Genomic DNA, 19,266 nt, shown 5'->3' with positions numbered 1-19,266 from the left:
GCTCTGGAGGCCAGATATTGGGAGAAATACACTGCACTTTGCCCCTTTAATGAGACTACATCCTGTCTTTAGTGGGACAGATTCTGAAAGTTATAGGAAAACAGATAAAAATCTGTCAACCAACTTCTTAATCATCAAAGAGTCTTGCTTAAAACAGGAGATAAAACATGGCAACAACATGTAATTAACTTGCAGAATTGATAACCCCAAGATGTGATGATTGTCACTAACGTAGCTTCAGAAAAGAATGGTAGGACAAATTTAGAGGAGTCTATCCAAATGGCTGCTGGACATAACTAAGTAGAACCTCCTTGAACAGAGACAGTCTATCTCTGAAAATTATATACCGAGGACAAACAAGGGAAAGAGAGGAGGCCGCCTCCCTTGTGCCCTGCTAGTGAGGGTGCAAAGGCAACTGACTGGCCAGTGATGAAATCATAACGCTGGATTAGATGGAATTTGGCCTGAACCTGCAAAGGCAATTCTTATGAGATATAAAATTTGCAGATGCTTCCACTAAAATATTGGTTGTTACTGTTGGTAAACAACACCAATACTTGTATACATCAGTGTTGTTTACATCGGGGATATACATTTTAATATAAATAAATGAATAAAATGTGTGGAGATAAGAATATTTCTGTCAGCGACAGTGGTGCTTCACCAGGAGTGACTCTCTTGGGGTCACTGAGAAGCTGAATCTGTAGAAATCATTGGGAGATTGGCAGTGGTATCTGTGAAATAGCTGAAAACCCAAGTACATCCCAGTGGATGGGAGTTCTGAACTGGCTTCACTGGGTCTTTGTGGTCTTGTCCAGAGCAGAAGCATGAATCCATTTGAATCAATGAGGTTTTGTTCTGATGTCTGAGCATTGTATGCTATCCTGTATGTTGCTCAAATCTTAAGAGTAACAGAAGATAATAATACAGAGCATTTCCTCTTCTGATTGTGTGCGTGCGCACGTGTGTAAAGCCAAGGCTTGAGCACAAGAAACTAGTCCTCAGAAGAGCAACCCATCATGACAAGTTTTATTTTCTTTCCATCATTTTTAATATATAAATACCCTCCCATGAATCCATGAATCCCCAGCATAAATATTTTTGCAAAGCAGTTTCATCATTTTGCTACGCTAAACAATCTTGTGAAATACTTAAATCGGGTTAGAGCATAAAACCCAGAAGTCCCAACTGGGTTTTCCTTCAGCTCTACGGTGGTGCCATATACTTTTTTCTTTTCTTTTTTGTAACCCTAATTAAATTGTAAATCTAATTCATGCCAGCGCCCCAACCGGTCCAGCCGTGTCTTGTGGACGCTAACAGGAAATTGCGGCTAATGGATCTGCGGTTGGAAGCAGAAGTGGGACATGGGAAGGGTTCAATGGTGCTGGGATGGGAGTAATTCTGGGATGAGCTTCTGCGTAGCAGCACCCCAGTTGTGGAATTCACTTTCCAGGAGTCAATAATAATAATGGCTGTTAGATGGCTGGTAAAAACCATACTGTTCTGCCGAGCCACTGAGTTTAGAAGATTCCTCTTTCATTGCAATGTGTGCATTTTGATGCAATGTGTGCATCAGTTTCGTTTTTGCTTTCGTCTTGTTTTGTTTGGAATTGTTTTATATTGGGTTTTTTTTAGTTTATTGTAAATTGTCTCAAGCATTCATTGAACACTGAGATCCAGACAGGGAGGAATCCGCACCAGATTCACAGGAGATTCATTTCTATGAATCTGACTGAGGACTCTGAAGCACAGCAGCTTTTTCCAAGTCATGTGGATTCTGTGGACTTGAGGTCCATTGTTTTAACTTTGGGGGGGATTTGTGCAAATAAGAATGAAATTCTCATACATCCCTAAAAATATCTGATTCTGTCAATGAGTGGAAGATGGAACGAAAGACCCCTGACAATCCACAAAACACAGGCAGAACAGATTTAACAGAATCCATACATTCCTACATTCAGACTTAGGCGAAATAAATAAATAATAAACGAACAGATTCTAAAAACCTCGTAACCAATTTAGATTGGCTAAAGATGAGAGTTTAAATGCATTGACCGAAATGCTTGTGCAGATGGAGGGGATTGTAATTTCAGGAGCACCCACAGCCTTCACCAGTTCTTTGCCATCAAAACTGGCTGCTGACAACAGTAAAGTCATCACCTGGAATGGTGGGTGAAGGAATCATTTTGAAGACAGGCCTAGTGTGTGTGCATGTGTGTACACATGAAGCGCATTTAGAGGAGCAGGAGGAAAAGCCAGTATTTGTGGAGAGGATGGGGCAGGTGGCAGGGAATGGGGCAAGTGATGGCATCAGGAGGGATAAGTGGGCTGCTGAAGGGTTGAAGGGTATGATGTTGCTTTCACAATACCATGCTGATTAATGATCCACACCATTGTGAGTTTAAAAGGATTCCCAAATTAGCAGTAGGAGGCTGGCGATCTTCCCAACACTGGCTGGTCTTCCAGAGCTCCCCCACATTTGACCCTGTTGCCTAGCTCTGTGAAGGGAAAAGTGGGTAATGTCTAAATATTTTTCTCATCCCCCTTTATGAGGTGTTTATTGCGTGTCACACTTAGTGTATGATGGTGTCTGGCACTAGTTTACATCGTGTTCTTTACCCTGTGTTTAATCTGCAATGAATAAAACCCACAGAGTTCTTGAGTCCTCCAGTGCCCAGGGAGGGCCAGAATTCTTTTGCCACAGCAAGGAACCAGTTGGAATTGAGAATGCAGGCTATTCACCCTCTAACGCCTAGAGAGGACACAGAGGTAGTTTCCCCATCTGCGCTTTCTCAACAAGAAAAAATCCACTGTGACACTGAATTGTGGCATAATACTAGTTGTCATTTAAATCAAACCAGACCCCAAAGGTATGCCATTTCCACTAAAATCTTCTCTAAAATCTCCAACTTTCCATTTTGTTTTTCTTGGCAGGAAAAATTAATTAACTTAAAGGAATTCAGTCAGCAGACTAAGGGAGCAATCCTATCGGGATAGGCATCTGCCTCCGAACTCCTATCCAATGCAGGTTGGGTGGAGCATGGAGGGCATCTTCTCCTCTGCACTCTGGCTGCCCTGCATTACCGGCTAGACAGCTAATTTTGGCTGTCTAGCCAGAGCGGTTCAGAGTGGGGGCGGCGGCCAGACAAAGCACAGGAAGCGTCATAATGATGCTTCTTCCATCCCTGCCCATCCCCACTGCCGGGAACACCCCCTTTCCTCCCGTTCCATGCCACTCTTCCGAGTGCGGAGCCCGGACCAATCTGTGCTGCCAACGAGGGGGCAGGGAGGTGGTTTTCTGGGAACCAACCTCAGATCGCGGGCTCCGAGGTCAGTTCCTGAAAATCAAAACATCCTATGGCTGTCTAACCACAGTCCAGAGGCCATAGAATTGCGCCCTTAAGAAAGTAGAATCAGTGGGAGATGAAACACTGAGAAAGGTCCATTTTGGCATCCTTAGTCTATGAAATTAGTCAAACCTGCTGGATTTCAAAAGTATCAGCTCTCAAGCTAGCAAAAATGAACCGGAAAACAAGAAATTGGGGCAGGAAACAAGAAGAATACATTTAAAATACACTGTAGCAGGTCACATCTGTGACCATGAAATTAAATTTACCATTTTACTACATGGGAAAACATTCATGGAGCAGATCTGATTTTTTTTTTTTTGCTTGGCGGTGGTATCTGAAGAACCGCATTTTCCACCAAAATCTTGTTCCCGTTTCTCAGATTTGATGGATGAAAAATTAGTGTTTTCATACTTTCACTGCTGGGCTGGAAGTGGCGTCATCATTTTGTAAGCAACGGTTTGTATCTTTTTAGACAGCTGGGAACTGGCAGCAGACAAGAGCTTGAGACACCCACAGTGATGAAGGGCAGCGCTTGCGCTGAAAATCAGATTTCAGCCTCCCCACCACCACCCCTTTTGCTCTTCCTGTTTTTTGCTCTTGGGTAATGGCTTCTCTCTCTCTCTCTCTCCCCCCCTCTCATAACTGGCAGACCAAAAACTCAGCACCGCAGGTTTGTCAGATCAGCCCCTTCCTCCCGTTTCCTCCAAACTCTTCAAGGAGGAATTTCGGGCATCTCAGCCAGGGGCCCATGTGAAATTTACAGTCCCCCGCCCTCCCCAGTGGCATTTTCAGAAATGGAAGGAAAATCGTGTGAGGGATGGGAAGTGCTCCAGGCACTTCTACCCCAGCATCTTTTGGCAAAGGAGGAGGTGGCACTGTTGAGCCTGACACGCAGGGCCACACCATGGCTATGCTTGCCCCCCGCAGCCTCCTGGAAAGGCGAGTGACGGCATCTCACGCGTCGGTCAGCTGGCATAGATGCGGGGGGCTCTGGGGTGGGGGCAGCTGTTCCTAACAGGCAAACGTGCTTGCCTCTGATGTGCAGCTGCCTCAGGCATGGCTGCGGCCATTTATGCAGGGGTTCCTTGGAGTGCGGCAGCTGGTTATCCAGGGTTGTTGGCCTGACGTTTTCAGTGCCCTTTTTATCCAAGACACTGTTGAAGAGAAATTCACCCTCCTTCACCAGAAGTATCTTCCCAGCCATAGCTCAGTAGGGGGCAGCACCCCAAGCAACCCACAGTCTCTGGTCTGTCCCAGGCCTGCAGAGCCCATGGGCAGGCCGCTGTGCTGCCAGCGGTGAGCCCTGCAACACGTCCAGCTTGGCCAGCACAAGGCACTGGTTCCTTGGGGCTCAGCCCCCACTGTCAGATGGCCGTGTCCCAGAGCACTGTCTGCTGGCGGCGGCAGGGCGGTGTTCCGGACTTGCGGTTCTCCGTGTTCCTCCGCCAGCTGGGCAGGATGGGCATGCTCTCCTGCTTGCACAGGCTGCGTTCAGGACGGTGCCGTGCTTTGATCTCCTTGCAGACGCACCGCTTGCGCTCAATTACCTCCAGCAGCTTGCCATCCCTTTCACGCGAGCTCTGTGGGACTCCGGGGGCCGGCAGCTGTGCGTGCTGCAAGGCCTGTGGGAACAGGGAGATCATCACAAAGAGGACAAATGCTTCCCATGCAGCCATTCCTTCCCGTCCCCTCCCCCCCAATAAGTAAGTGCCTGGGTCCAGAGGCCTCACCCCTCGCCAGTTGGCGGAGTGATGCGAGAGCTTCTGGGCGGGGAAAGACAGACGGCGCTCTCCTGCTCTCCCTGTAGCCTGGTCAGCAAATACGAGCCAGTATGGGGGCGGGGGGGGGGGTGGTTAGTGGCAGAGCAGCTGCTTTGCATGCAGGAGGTCCCAGGCTCAGTCCCTGCAGGCATCTCCAGTGAGGGAGGCTTAAGCAGCGAGTGGTGGGAAAGACCTCTGTCTGCCTGAGACCCTCAAGAGCCGCTGCTGACATCGTGCACAATGCAAGTCTAGATGGACAAATAATCGGACCTAGTATAAGGCAGTGTCCTGTGTTCGGCTGAATTTGATGGTGGTAGTGATGGGGGAACTGGAAAAAAAACTCACATAAATACAGCTGAACATTTGTTTCTATATTTCTACCCTGCCCGTCCTATTTCAGCATAAGAATGTCATGGCAGATTGGTTTTATGTATGACTTCCAGGCCCAAGAGAGTAAAAGGAATTCTGCAAGTATTTGTTTTCCCCCCAAATTTCATTTTTTCCCCTGGAAGAAGAGGACACAAAGATTTTTAAAATTCTGATTCTCACCTGCTCCTGCTCTAGCCATTTAGACTTCCCCACCCATCCCAGCGGCAGGAATGCCATTCATGATCAGCTGCTGTTTCCACAATTATGCTTCACTCCTGTGCCAGAGAACCTGGCAATCCCACATCCCAGCATCCCCTGCTTGAAGACACCAGCCTTCCCCTCCATTTTCATGGAGCCATGAAAGGCATGCTCCCAGAAACCCTTGGTCTAGCCCACCAGACCGCCCCCCTTAGAGAATCCGGGCACTTCCCCCTCTCTCCCCTGCCCCACAATCCCTCCACTCCAACATACCAGGCTGGCTGGGTCCCGGGGATGGCTGCACGGCCTCTGCGTGTGAAGCGCGGCATGGCGGACACCAGAGGTGGATGCCGAGCGGCCCAGAAGGTAGCCACCGGTGAGATCTGGGGGAGGGGAGGCAGGAAGCAGATTTGTGAACCATGCAGGCCGATGAGCCCCCACCCCTTCCGGCCCTGTCTCTGCACAGATTGGCCCTGTATGCCAATCATTCGTCATCAGGGGCATGCTAGTGATGTGGAACAAGAACAAGGCCGGGAGGAGCAGACTCCATACGCTGCATAAAGCACAATAACAAAATCCTCCTCCCCCATGCCCTGCCTCCCACAACAAGGCACGATTTGGGGCAGAGGGGAGAGACGAGGAACCCCTAGGAATGCCTCCTGGCAAAGAGAATCCAGCCTAACCAACAAGTGAGCAAACTTCTGTGGGTGTCTCTCTCTGCATGCCCATCTTGCTTGCTGCAGTCTGTCCTCATTTGAAGGTCACCTGCTTCTTTGCAGCTGCATCGTGTACAAGATCTGCAGCCAAAACCAGCCAACGAACAAACAAGGATCCTTCGCCCCCCAAACAAACCCTCCTGCAGGCAGAGAAGGCTGTGTCTGCAAGCCTGACACACTCGGTTATGCAGAAAGCCCACACCTTGCACAGCAGCCTCACCTCCATTACGGTGACAGGCAGGAAATGTCTGGCAGGGAACAGGCAGGCTCGTCCTTCCTCCTGGCGCCTTGGCAGCAAGACTCTCAGGCCCCAGGGCGCGGACTGGGATACCTGACTGCAGCAGGCCTGGCGAAGCCTTCTCTTCCTTTTCCATTTTGGGCTGAGCACTGTCACTGCTGTCCCACGCCTGGGGGCAACCCGCAGCCTCTGCAAGGGCCGAGAAAAAGCTCAGGGGGTGCAGACAGCCTGGAAAGGCCCCATGGTTAGCCAGTCCTGGAGGGAAAGAGTCCTAGTTCCTGTCCCAGGGAGCCTTTTCAAAGAAAATTAGGGAACAGGAGTGTCGCCACTGAGCATGGTCAGGGCTCCTTGCTGTTGCCGCTGCCAGCCCAGCACCTCTGGGATCAGCACTGAGGAAGGGCTTGGGCTCGCCTTAGCAATGAGGCCTCGTTCGTTCTGCAAATGCTTGGAAAAGGTGTCCCCTGGAGAGGAAATTTCCTCCCCTGACACTGGCAAGTGGACTCAGCCAGGAAGAAGATGGCAGCGCTGTGAGAAGAGCCCACTCCTTCCTGGCTAGCACCATGCACCCTCCGGTTGGAGGCAGCAGCCCCTGCAGGAGGAGAGCGGCTCAGTTTGCCCTTAGGCGGGTTTGCAACCCCTGAAGGGCAGCAGCCTGGGCGGTCACCTTCCGATCCCCACAATCCAAGCCACCCCAGAAGTCCCTGTGTTGGCCCCACTCACTCTCTGTTTCTTTCCCTTTCCGGTCTGTGTAGCCCATTCTTCTCTGCAGCACCCATCCAAACGGCTCCTCCTCTCCCGCAGGCTGGCTGCATCCATCACCGGACAGAATGTGGGAGCAGGCAATGCTAGCGAACGCCCTGTCCCGAAGCTGGATCTTCACTGCCGAAGAAGCTTTGGCGCCCACATTCTTGATGCTCTCGTATGCTGGTGGGCGCTTCATCCCTGCACAGGGGGCAGGGTAAGTCCAGACCATGCCCAGAGGAGGTGGCTCAGGCAGGGTGCCTGCCCTCTGCACCTGTTTACAAGAGGGCACAGCGGACGGGCGGGCACACAGCATGCCGTGCAGCACCGAAATCTCTTTCTCCGTCTTCTGCTCCGCAGGGGCGGTGTGCGTTGTGACCTTGACAGCTGAGTACACCATGGTGTAGGAAACAGCAGGCTTCTCTTTCACCGGCAACAGGGAAGGGACTGAGGCTGGTGGCGGTGCCGGCACAGGGGCCTGCCTGGCTGGCGGACAGATCATGCTGTGGGAATTGGGGATCTCTTTTTCGGCTTTGTTCTGGCCAGCGGGCTGCGGGGGGAGCGGTGTGGAGTGGCTGCGGGCGCGGCCAGAAGGACCCAAGGCAGTGCTCTCGCCCCCCCGCTGGTGATGGTGACTGGGGACCTGCGGTGTCATAGGGGCGGATGGAGCTTCCTTCACGTGGCACGGAACAGGCAACTTGGAGCCATCCTGGCTGGTGCCTTTGTAGCCTTTCTTGCCCTGGGGGAAGGCCAGCAAAGGGGGCCGGTGCTGCAAGAGGTTGGGGAAGGGTGGTGGGATCTCACATGGAGACGTCTTGGCACTGGTCACCGCCTTGGCCGGCTCCCGCTTGGCTGGCCGATGACGTGGGGAGGCTGGGGCCCCGCTGGGGCGGGAGTCCCCGCCTTCATCGGGGAGCGGATATTTCATCTCTTCGTAAATGGCTTCGCTCTCATCCGAGTCCTCGTCGGCTGTGCTGGGCATCTGAGAGGGGCCCCCGGGGGCCCGGAAAATGTCCCCCACCATCTCGATGTAGACGGGCTCATCCTCCTCAGCGTCGGAGCCCTTGGTGTGGCTGTGGGAGGGGGCGCGGCCATGGCGCGGCATCGCCCCACCCAGAGTGGGGCCCGGGAGCCGCCCCGAATATGTCTCGTCGAACGAGACCGACAGGTGGGTGTTGGGGCTGCGCTTTGGCTTCTGCGGGGGCACCCTGCGCCCCGATTCTCGACTCTCTGCACTTGACTTCTGGGAACCTCATGGAGAAAAGGAACACAGAAGAATGAGAAAGCGTGGATGCCAAAGGCACGAGGAGCAAGCGGGGTGGTGGCAAAACGAGGACGCTCAGTGCTGGGCTCCAGCCACCGCTTGCAGTGCTGGGACTCCACTCCGGAACATGCAAAGTCAGAAATAAGCAAAGGCCTTTGGGCACATATGGGACGCAGATGGAACCATGACGCATCACCTCCCAGAAATTAAGCCCCCCGCCCCTGCATGCATCAAGTCTCCCTACTTCTGGTGACATGGGGCCCTACCAGACTCTGTTCTTGCTGGTTCTTGCTCTCCCACTGCCTTTGCCTGCGAACTTTCTCTCCAGCCAGCTCACACAGGCTGGTGGCACCCCAGCCTTGGCCCCTGCCTTTTCTTCTGCACCCCGCCCCGCCCCCGCTTCACGAGGCAAACCCATCTTCTGGTGCTGGCGCTCCAGCAGCCAGCAGGAGCCTCGGGGACAGGCAGGCAGGCAGCAAGACCCGCCCTACAGCTTTCCCGAGTAACACCGCCACCATGAATGCCACCCTGCGGCAGCTGCACGGCATTCTCCAGTGCATCCCGGCATTACTCTGAAGATGATACAGACCCATCCTTACTTCCTCTCTTGCTCCCTGCTGGCTCCAGGATGGCCCCGGCCTCCGTGCTGAGCTTGGTGCTGGGGTGGCGCTTGGGCTTAGCAGGGGGCTTGCGAGATCCGGCAGCCCCGTCCCCTGAACTGTTGTCCATGCTGCCCACAGAGTGGCAGGAAAGGGAGCGAGGCGCCATGCTGCTGGCGCAGGGGTGTGGGGCATGTTCCTGCGAGGCTGGCATGGTCATGAACCCCATCCTGAAATGGCGCCGGAAGGAGGCCACGTCCCGCACCTTCCCCACGCCGGGCTCCTTGGCCGAACTGTGAAGGAAGAGGGAGAGAGAAATGACGCCACAGGCAGGCCAAGCTCCACGGCTCCGCGTCCACACTCCAGCGGCCAAGGAGCCTCCTGTCACAGCCCCGCCTGAATCCCGATACAGCACAGAAGCGTGCAACATCGTGCTGCACGCCACCCCGAATTCGGAATGCCCTTGCCTGAAGGACTTAAGGCACCATGTGGCAGATTTGCTTTGAAGAGGGGGGCTAGTAAGACCTGCCTGCCAGCACCCTTCCAGTATCCCTGGGGTGCACACGAGTCCCTGTTCTTCTGGGATTTGCCCCTAAGCTGGCCAAGGAGCTCCTGGAGCCCACGATGAGGGTGCTTACTGAACTCAGAACAAGAAGGAGCCCTCAGAGATCTCTAGGCACCCTGGTGTTCCAGCCAGTCCGCTTGACCATTCCTTGGTTGGGCAGATGGCTGGCTAATCATCCAGAATGGCCAGATGATGTTTCATCCATAGGAGGCCGTGGCTAGGAGATGGTCTGCTGGTGTTTGCGGATCTCTCTGCACTTCTGAATGAGTCACCATCAGAGCTCGGAGCAAGTGAAGGGAGAGGGCAGAGGTGTGTGAGAGAGAAACAGCTGCTGGCAGTTTGGAAGGAAGTGAGAGGCGAGAAGGGAGAGCAGAGAGCTGGCGGCAGGCACAGGACCGTGCGGCACAGCTTCCCTCTCTGCGGACCTGATGAGCGTGTGGGTCTGCTGTCTTGCAGGAGGGCCCTTTCGCCTCCACTGATGCTCTGTGTGTATACTGCTAAACACAGGTAATATTACAGACACCAGTGCACTCTCTCACCCCAAGGGAACCGAACCCTGGGGAGTGCTGCCCCAGGGGCTTCCCACTGCTTAGGGCTGGGCAGCGCGCATAACGTCATCCTTGGCAGGGAGAGAATGGATGTTAGGAAAAGCCCCTCCTTTCAGAAGATCTTGCATCCTAAATATGATGCCCCAACTTCATAAATCCCCAGAAGACCTTGATTCCTGGGAAGCCCCAGTTCTTCCAGAAAAGATGCTCCAGTTTACACAAAGACTGTTCCTCAGATATTGCTTAATTGTTTGCTTCTTAAGGGAAAACTGATGTCCCAAAACACACAGAGGTTTACTGAAATGACTGGGAACTCTTGTTTTTCAGAGCAAGGAAAGAGACAGAGCGGAGGGCACTTTGAACCAGTTTGCTGAATGGATTATGTCAAGCAGGTCAATGCAGGTTCAAGTGAGCCTCCAAGCTCAGAGAGAAGCTCCCTCCTCACAGAGGTTCTCTCCACACCCATCTCCCAAAGTCTGGGCTCCAGCTTCCACACCTTTTCAGTGCATCTCCCCCCCCCACACACACACACGTTGTCCTTGCTGGGAGCAGACAGCAGAGCAATGCGCTGCAGTATGTCCGCCTCCAGCTGGCAAAGCACCAAAGGCTGGGAGTGGCCTCCTCCAAACGCCCCTTGATTCTGACATCCATCCCATTTCCCAGGATGCTGGCCAGGGCTCCGCAGTCACACCCCACAGGGCCATCCTCTCTTGGCATGGCAGCAGAGAGCCAGGCGTGCCGGCAGCAGATGCTGCCGGGTGAGTAAACAAATCCTCAGCTGCTCCCTGGTTCCGGAGACACCGGAGACGTTGGCCAGGGCCCAGCCAGTCTGGCATCGCCAGATTCCACCTCCAGTTATCACACTAGGTCTGGGTGAGACAGAGTGCCTGCAGCAGCAGCATTCACAGCCAGGCAAGCAGGAAACTGCTGGGAAGCTGGTGGGTGAGGGGGAGCCTCTTCCGTTCCCTCCATCAGCCCATCCAGCTTCGTCCCCCACTCCCATTTGTTTCCCAAATCGTCTGTCTTATCTGTTCAGCCCACATGTATGTCCAGCCACCGTCTCCCACCCTCCCAGCCCAATGTGCACCCAACACATCCCTCTAACCCGCACAAGGCAGAGCTGGGTCAGCCAGCGCTGCTGGCCCGTCCCCATCCCCACCCCTGCTCCTGCTATCTTAGCTCATAGCTCCAGCGGTAGCTGCTGTGTCTGTACCAAACAAAGACAACCACGATCCGGAATGACTCACAAGACACCGTTAACTGAGGCAGTTTTGATCGGACAGTAGAGTAGAAGGCCTTTGAGCTGCACAGAATTGTTCTTCGGGCAGGTCCCTTAAGAATTCTGTGCAGCTTCAAAACTCACTACCTAGGAAGTTGCCGACCTCCTTGGTCCATTTGGCCTAGTATTGTCAACACTGACTGGCAGCGTCTCTCCAGTGTTTCAGGTGGGGGCGGCCTTTTCCAGCCTCAACCTGAGACCGTCCGCATGTGCTCTTCACACCTTTCCACACACCGCGGTCCGTAAGACACTGGCCAAACCACCTTGGGGTCTGCCAGCTTTAAGACCCCTACTTCCTCTCCAAAGCACATTTCACCACCATCTCCTCTTTCTCTGCTCTACACCCATCCATTGGTCTCATGTTACCACACACACCTTTCCTTCCCACAGTTCAGGATGCATGCTGCCCTTTCCAAGAGTCTTCCTTCTGACTTTCCTAGCCACACCTCTTACTGTCCCTGTTGGCAAAATCGCCTTTCCTCCCCCACCCCGTTTTTATTCACTGGAGTGAAAGGTCCTGGGTACCAAAAGCATGAGGATGCAGCAGGATGCTGGCTGATGGCCCAGTGGTTTCCATGGAAACTGCGTCTGGGTGACCTGCAGGAGCCTGGCAACATCAGCCTGCTGGTGCCTTAACCCTTCACTTCCTGTACTGAAACAGGCCTGGTTTGTTTGGGACAGGTACGAGCAGAGGAGGCTGCAAAGCAGCCATGGAGGAGTCCGTCTCCTTGCCAGTCCCTTCAGACACAGATTGAGCATCCTGAGGCCACACTGAACAGTCAGAACCATCTCAACCAAGAGAAGAGGTGGGCAGATCAAAATGAAATTCGACAAGGACCAGCTGTGCAAACTGAAAGGGTTTGGCCTGGCAGCAGCACTCCCAAGAGACGCGTTCCGGGCTTAAGTGGGTGCCGGTGTGCCGGTAACGGGCGGGAGCAGAGGGCAAATAAGGGTTCACGCTCAGAGAAGGGCTTTCAGAGGACAAGGACACAGAGGCCAGAGCTGGGCTGGTGTCCACACCTGCACCCACAAGCCTCACTGGCACTGACACCACTCCGCACCCCCTCACCTGATAGCAGGCAACGATGAGCCGCTGCCCTAAATTCCTACGGTGCTCTAGAGTGACCCTGTGCTGGGCACTCCAAGACCCTGCAGGGACTCTGAAATGGTGTCTGTGAGGCACCAACGGGGGATGGCTGCTTGGCGCTTACCACAGGAGCACCACCACGGGATGAGCCTGTCAGAGGAGTGGGGGGACATAACCATTTCCTGCTTACAGGAGCAAGCGAGGAGGACCTGCAGTGCGACGGTGGAAGCACCTTCTTCAGGGCTCTCCAGGACATCCTGGGGGCAGGCTGCTGGTGAGAAAGCCCAGCACAGCCTGCCCTGGGCTAGAGGTCTTTGGGGCAACTACTAACCGGGGGATTTTATGATGGCTGAGCCTCTTTTGCTGACAACCACCGGGGGGGATTCAACCTCCCTATCGCGCCACTGGCCTTTCGTGGCAGGCAGCTGCATGTACAAATGGTGCCATTCTTTGGGGAAGAAGCTCCCTTTCACTGGCTGCCACCTTTGAATGTTCAAGCACTCCAGGATCTCGGGGATCTCAGTTTTCTAGGTGCTGTCATTTCATGATGAAGCCCAGAAAAGCTCTGAACAGGCTTTTGGTCTCTGCGAGTGGGTTGCCCGTTGCTTTTTAAACACTTTTACTCTCTTGTTTGGCTTCACGTTATGCTTACTCTTTTCTACTATCTGATATAACCCTGAAAACTACAGCATTGCAATGACCTCTCTGAGGGTGGGTGGGGGTGTTAGGGGGATACACACACTGGACCATTTTCCTCCACATAAGGTACAACTGATGTAGTGACTGTTTGTGTGAATTCTCCTATTGTGAGCCATTGTGGCTTGCTGAGTTTTGGAAAACAGTTACAGCACCCAACTGAAAAAGTTGGGCAACACAGAACATATACTAAAATCCTTCTCTTGATTAGATTTTAACCCAGCTACCAAATGGCAGCTGAAATAAAGTGCCTTACATCAACCTGATAGGCTCAGGGTTTTGATGGGCTTCTTGGGGAAGGGAGTTTCATAAGCACGGCAGCCACTGAGGGGAGTGGGCATTGGGGTGTTCACAAGATGAGAGCAACTGTGATCTTCAACTTTGGTTCGAGTTCCACCTTGACCAGGGGTTCAATTTAGCCCTGGGCAAATCAGCCTCAGTTCCTGTCCTATAAAATGGGATCAGTAGTGACCCACCTCACAGGGTAGCCAAGGGAGCAAACATACTAAAGATTGTAAAGCGCTTTGCAAATGGGAAGAATTACATCAGCCTTACCCAACTTGGTGCCCTCCAGATGTTTTGGACCACAACTCCCAGCATTCCCGACCATTGGCCATGATGGCTGGGGCTGATGGGACTTGAAGTTGAAAACATCTGGAGGGCACAAGGTGGGGGAAGGCTGTGGTACCTTTATGGTCGTTCTTCATAGCAGGAGTGGTAGTAAGGCTGCCCACTATGTCACAAAGTTCAGTTCCACATGCTCATTCACATGGGCGAAAGTGCCCATGTGAATCATCCTCTGGAGGAGCAGAAATCAAAGCCTTTTCAAGAAATCTCTGTTGCTGACTCTCTTCTGAGACATGCAGTGCCAGGCTGAAGTCAGCAAGGGTTTGATTTGATCCAGACCCTGTTCTTAATCCCTGTTTCATATGAAAAAATAACAACAACAAAAGTCCTTTGTGCCTATGCAAAGGGCCTTTCCCTTGCCACTCTCAGCCCTCGGCCAGCCCCCCTGAATATGCAAAGGGCGGGGAATGGCCCCCAGCCCCCATTTCTGCAATGTAGTGCTGGCGCCGGCCTGTCTCACCCTCAGAAGGGGGAAAGTCACAGTCCGTCCGTCCGTCCGTCCCCCTGCCACATTTGCTGGGTCCTCCCTCAGCAGCCACTGACCCTGGGCCTTCCACACTCTGCCCCGCCAAAGACGGGCCAATCAGTACAGCAGCTTTTCCGCAGGCAGGCTGGCTCTCATTCACCCTACCATTCAGCAAAAGCCCCCAATCTCCTAAAGACCACCTGGGCGCCCCCCCCCCCCACAGCCTGCGAAAATGGCAGTGGGCGGGGCTATGGTTACAGCACTTGGTCCAGGCGGGGAAGGACCCTGCCAGTGTGGGTGGATTAGGCCAGGGGGGACAAGCTGCGGGAGCAAGGCAAGACACCTTGCATATGATGCACGTCTCAGGACAGGGAGATGGGGAAGGGGCTCAGCCAAGGGGCTCAGGGGCAGATGATGCCTGGCTGAGGCAGCCAAGGGAGCAAGACCTCCCTGCACGGGATTCCGGAAATGATAAGGTCACTGTCTAGGCATCTTCCTAGGTAATGGGAACCTACTCATCTCCCCCCATCCCTCCGCCCTTGTTCTCCCATATCTGGCTAGAGCCATGAGGCTTCTCACTCATGCCATTCCATCCCTCTTCCTAGCCTGTCATGGCAAGTGAAGAGTACTTGGGAAAAGTGCCTGGGGGCACTGAAGCAGGAAGCAGGGTATGGACAGGGAGGAGATGTTGGCTGTCTCAAGTAAGCACAGTAGGTAACAGTCTACTGCCCCTATCATGTTCCCCAGTAAAGCACCTCGTCTTGTAACTGCACTGGGGATCAAGACAAGCAAAGCAAGCTTTCAAGACCTGAGCTGCACCAGGATAAATACAAGCTTTGCAGGAGGTGAGTTGCAGGTCCATTACAAAATCAGAATTAATGCTGCAACACACCAACAGCAATTCTTTTCATATTAGACTTGTAAAAAAGAACTAGAAAGATTGTAACACTACATGATAAAATTAGCAATATCAAAATAGGCTTTCCAAGAGGTCAGTTGCAAGTCTACTGAGAAAAACAGAAAGCAGAATGCGTAATCCACAGTTTTGTTCTATAAAAATGGCCATCTTAAAATATGTAAGGGATGGGAGTATCTCAAAAACCAAGACTTTTTCTGTGCACGGGTCAGAGCGGGATATTCTGGGTAAATCTGCTTTCGGATTATTTAATACTATTTATTTGGCCTGCAGTCCTCAAACCTGGGACAGGTCACAACTTCGTAGACACGCAACTGGACACCCATTATAGACGCAAGCTACAAGCCATTTAAAGCCAGCCCAGCTGGAATGATCTTACAGGTCTTCTGAGTCCTGCGCATGCCCGGCTTTGGCACATCTCCATCAGCAGGGCGTTCCAGTGGTGCTGGTCAGCCCCCAAAAAGGAGAACTCTGGATGTGCCTTTGCTGCCCAGCATGGGTGGGTGAATTATGACGGCATTCTTTGTCGGCAGATGTTGAAGAACGACCCTGCTAAAACCACCCACAGAGAGGGCTGGGCGCGCTGCTGCCACCAGCTCCCTCTGCTTACCCCTTCTTGGGCTCGTCGTCCTTGCTCTGTTTCCACTCCACCTTGCTCTTGCGGTACAAAAGGTTCATTTCGTTTTGCAGCAGCTCCCGGGGGTGGCACGTCTGGCTCAGGGCCCCGTAGGTCCACCGGCCCTGATCCTCAATGAACTGCAGAAAGACGAAGATCAAAGCTTCCTGGGGGCTGACATTCATCTTCTGGTGGCTGGCACGCGGCGGGGAGGGGCGCGCCCAGAGGGGGCACTGCTGAGGGAGAGAGACCGTGTTAGGGACAGATGGCAGGGTGCACGCGTCTGTGTGTGTGTGTGGATCCAGGTGTTGGGGGCGGGAGCAGGGCTCGGGCTGGGATGGGGCTAGTCCCTAAAACAGTGTCGCTAAGCTTGTGCCCTGCATTCAGCACACAAGCCGGTGCCTAGCAGCTGAGCTTCTTGTTTCTCAAGAACACCTCAGAAGTCTCTAATTGGGGCCCACCCCACTGGGCTGGGCTGGAGGTTCCCATGTCCCACTGGTGGCCGTGGCTCAGGGAGCAGCTGTGGCTCAGCAGCGGTGGCCCCACTCCGAATGCAGAACGTCCCTGGTTTGATCTCGGGCAGTGTCTCCAGGTGGGCCTAGGAAAACTCCTGCCTGAAACCCTGGGGAGCTGCTATTGCCAGTCAGGGTTGGCAATACCGGCCCAGGCGGACCCAGGGCCTCACTCAGTATAAGGCTGCTTCCCAGGTCCCAGGCTGAGAACCCGGACTACTGGGCTGGTGGAGGTGGCCCACTTCAGCCACCCACGGGAGACGGCTGGAGCGTTTGCTGATGGTGCATTTCCGTCTCCGCCTTCCCATGGTGGCACTTCCTGGGCTGGCAAGGGAGAAGGGGGCAAGCTCTGCGGAAGGATGGATGGATGCGGAAGGGAACAAGCCCTGCCAGGAGGAGCGTGAGGCCAGCAGCCCCCTCTCCTCCCCAGAGGACCAGGGACTCGTGCGACCCACCATCCACCTGGGGCCACGCGTCCATCCCCACCAGACACGGGGGGGGGGGGCAATATCTCGGGCTCAGTTCTTGCCCATCTCGCCCCCCCGCTAGGTCCCCACATACCTGCTGGGCGGTCTGGGCCGCTGCCCCTTCTGTGGAGGGGGGCTACCTTGGGGGACAGCTGGGGACAGGTCTGTGGGGCATTTCCCCCGCCTCTGCCCCCTGGAAGCCTTTGCCCTCTCTTCCTCCTCCTCATGGGGGAGATGACCGTGGCACGGATCCGCCTCGTTCTCCTCGGGTGCCCCGGAGCCGCGGGGCGAGGGTCCCCACTGCAGTACTGGGGGCTTGGCTTAGGGGGGTCGTCCCTTCATCCTATGCCAGACTTGGGCCTTGCTTAAAGGGTGGGGCCCTTTATGGAGCTGTGGGCGAGAGGAGGCCCTTAGAGGAGCCGCCTGTGCGGCGGGGGGCTTATTCCAAGCACCCCCGCCCGCCCGCCCCTCTGCCCAAGGCCGCTCCCCACTCCAAGCGGGCCCCTGCCCCTCCCGTGCCGGCCTCCGAGCAGGTCCGTGTCCGCCCCCATCCCGCCGCCGCCGCCGCAGGCCCAGCCCCAAGGCTCCCCGCCCCCGGAGCCCCACGGACCTGCCGCTCCTAGGAGGGCACCTGCGCCGCCGGCGCCTCCATCCCTCGCCGCCTCGCGCTCGCCGCCGCCCTCCTCCCCCTCGCCCTCCTCCCGTTGCCGCGGCGACGTTGCCGGGCGGGGCGGAGGCGCAGGACCACCCCGGCCGAGCAGCAGCGGCAGGCGGCGGGGCCCCGTCCTCGCCCGCCCGCGCCCCGCTGCCGCCCGCCGCGCCCCCGCTCACCTGCCTCGCGGCGGCTCCGCCGTCCTCCGCCCGTCCTCGCGGGCGCCCTCCGGCTGACGCAGCGCCGCGGCGGCGCCTCCCTCCGCCCAGGAGCCGGGGAGCGAGGGCGCGCGCAGCGGGGACAGCGGCGGCGGGCGAGAGGACCCCGGCGGAGGGGGCGGGCGGGGCGGCCAGCCCCCGCGGCCCTCGTGCCTGCCCCGCGCCGGCGCCCCGCGCCGCTCCTCCGCCCGCCCCCGCCCGCATTCACCCGGGGCCCGCCTCCGCCGCTCCGCTGGGACGCTCGAAGCCCCGGGGCGGGGCGGGGCGGGGGGGCGGAGGGGCCGCGCCGTCGTCTCTCGCCGCGGAGAAGGGGACCCGCCCTCGGCATGCCCCGCGGCCGGACCCGGGCCAGGCCCAGCCGCCGCGGTCACACCCGGCCCATCGCCCTCCGCTCGGCCCGGGGGCCTGGCCTGGGGCGCGGGCCTCCCGCTGGCCGCCTGCTCGCCCAGGCCGGGGAGGGCCGAGAGGAGCGAAGCCGCCGCCGCCCGCCGAGCCGAGGCCGGGCGCTCCGCTCTCCGCTCGCGAGGCGCCCTTCCGCAGCCTCCTGGCCAAGCAGCCCCCGGAAGAGCGCTGGCGGGCTCGGGCGGGCGGCGAGAACCAAGCCGGCCCCCGCTGGGCGAGGAGGCGGGGGCGAGGACGACCTGCTGCCCAGGCGGAGGGGGCGTTCGGGGTCTTCGCGGAAGCCACGCGGGGGGCTCCCTGCTGAAGGCGAGCGGGCGGCTGGGCGCGGCTGGGAGGGCGCAGCAGCGGCACTGCCGGGCCTCCGGGCTTGCCGGGGTCCCGCCTCGGACGTTCGCGAGCAGGCCGACGGCCCGCAAGGCGCTCTCCTCCGGAGGCATGAAGCACAGGCTCGGGCGGGCGCCTCCTTCCCCGCCGCTGCCGCGCCAGGCTGGAGAAGGCGCACGTGCAGCGGCGGCCGCCGGGCGGTGCCGGCATCCCGTGGCTGATTCGGGCTTGGCGCCTCTTCCCAGCCCCAATCCGCGGACAAGCGGCCACGGCCGCCTTGCTCCCGCCCCTCCCGAAGGATGTCGCAGAACTGGGAAAGGGGCCGCGAGGGCAGCCCCGTGGCCGAGGGGCCGCAGCAGCTCCCCCGCGCGCGGGGCCGCGACGATCGGGCTCTAGGCCGGGCGCACGGCAAGGCATGAAGGCGCGCGGAGGCACGCGGCGGCGGCGGCGGCGGCGGGCGGGCGGGCGGGCGGCCTCCGCCCTCTCCCCTGACCCGAGAACCCAGCGGGGCGCCCGGCGAGCCGGACGGCGGGAGAGCCCGGCAGGCGCGGCGCGGCGCCCGGCCGCGGGAGGCGCTTCCGCGAGAGGCCAGGCCCGAGGGCCAGCAGCCCGAGAAGCCGCGTGGGCGGGCATTGCCACGGAGGAGGGCGGCAAGG

The 19,266-nt window shown here is 56.5% G+C and overlaps 1 protein-coding gene across 3 annotated transcripts; it reads right to left on the bottom strand.

The window, feature by feature from the left end:
* Positions 1 to 1,243: 1,243 nt before the first annotated feature.
* NYAP1 (neuronal tyrosine phosphorylated phosphoinositide-3-kinase adaptor 1) lies at positions 1,244 to 17,706 on the bottom strand. Of its 3 annotated transcripts, none has more exons than XM_084806866.1 (7): positions 17,625 to 17,706; positions 16,030 to 16,271; positions 9,236 to 9,528; positions 7,352 to 8,623; positions 6,614 to 6,820; positions 5,951 to 6,060; positions 1,244 to 4,972 (listed from the first exon to the last, which is right to left on the bottom strand). In XM_084806866.1, exons 2-7 carry the CDS (start codon positions 16,218 to 16,220, stop codon positions 4,715 to 4,717), a joined length of 2,331 nt encoding a protein of 776 aa, XP_084662992.1. In that variant the 5' UTR covers positions 16,221 to 16,271; positions 17,625 to 17,706; the 3' UTR covers positions 1,244 to 4,714. The 3 variants fall into 3 exon arrangements, with proteins under 3 accessions (XP_084662992.1, XP_084662993.1, XP_084662994.1); XM_084806867.1 differs by lacking the exon at positions 17,625 to 17,706 and adding an exon at positions 17,109 to 17,361; XM_084806868.1 differs by lacking the exon at positions 17,625 to 17,706 and adding an exon at positions 17,109 to 17,227 and having other exon boundaries at positions 16,030 to 16,175.
* Positions 17,707 to 19,266: the final 1,560 nt, after the last annotated feature.

The sequence above is a fragment of the Heloderma suspectum genome, chromosome 6, assembly GCF_057233095.1.
Source record: "Heloderma suspectum isolate Gila_16-S chromosome 6, 16-S_ref, whole genome shotgun sequence".
In the NCBI taxonomy this organism is placed as follows: Eukaryota; Metazoa; Chordata; class Lepidosauria; order Squamata; family Helodermatidae; genus Heloderma; species Heloderma suspectum.
Note: the sequence above shows the minus strand (reverse complement) of the source record. Positions and strands in the feature narration are given on the sequence as shown.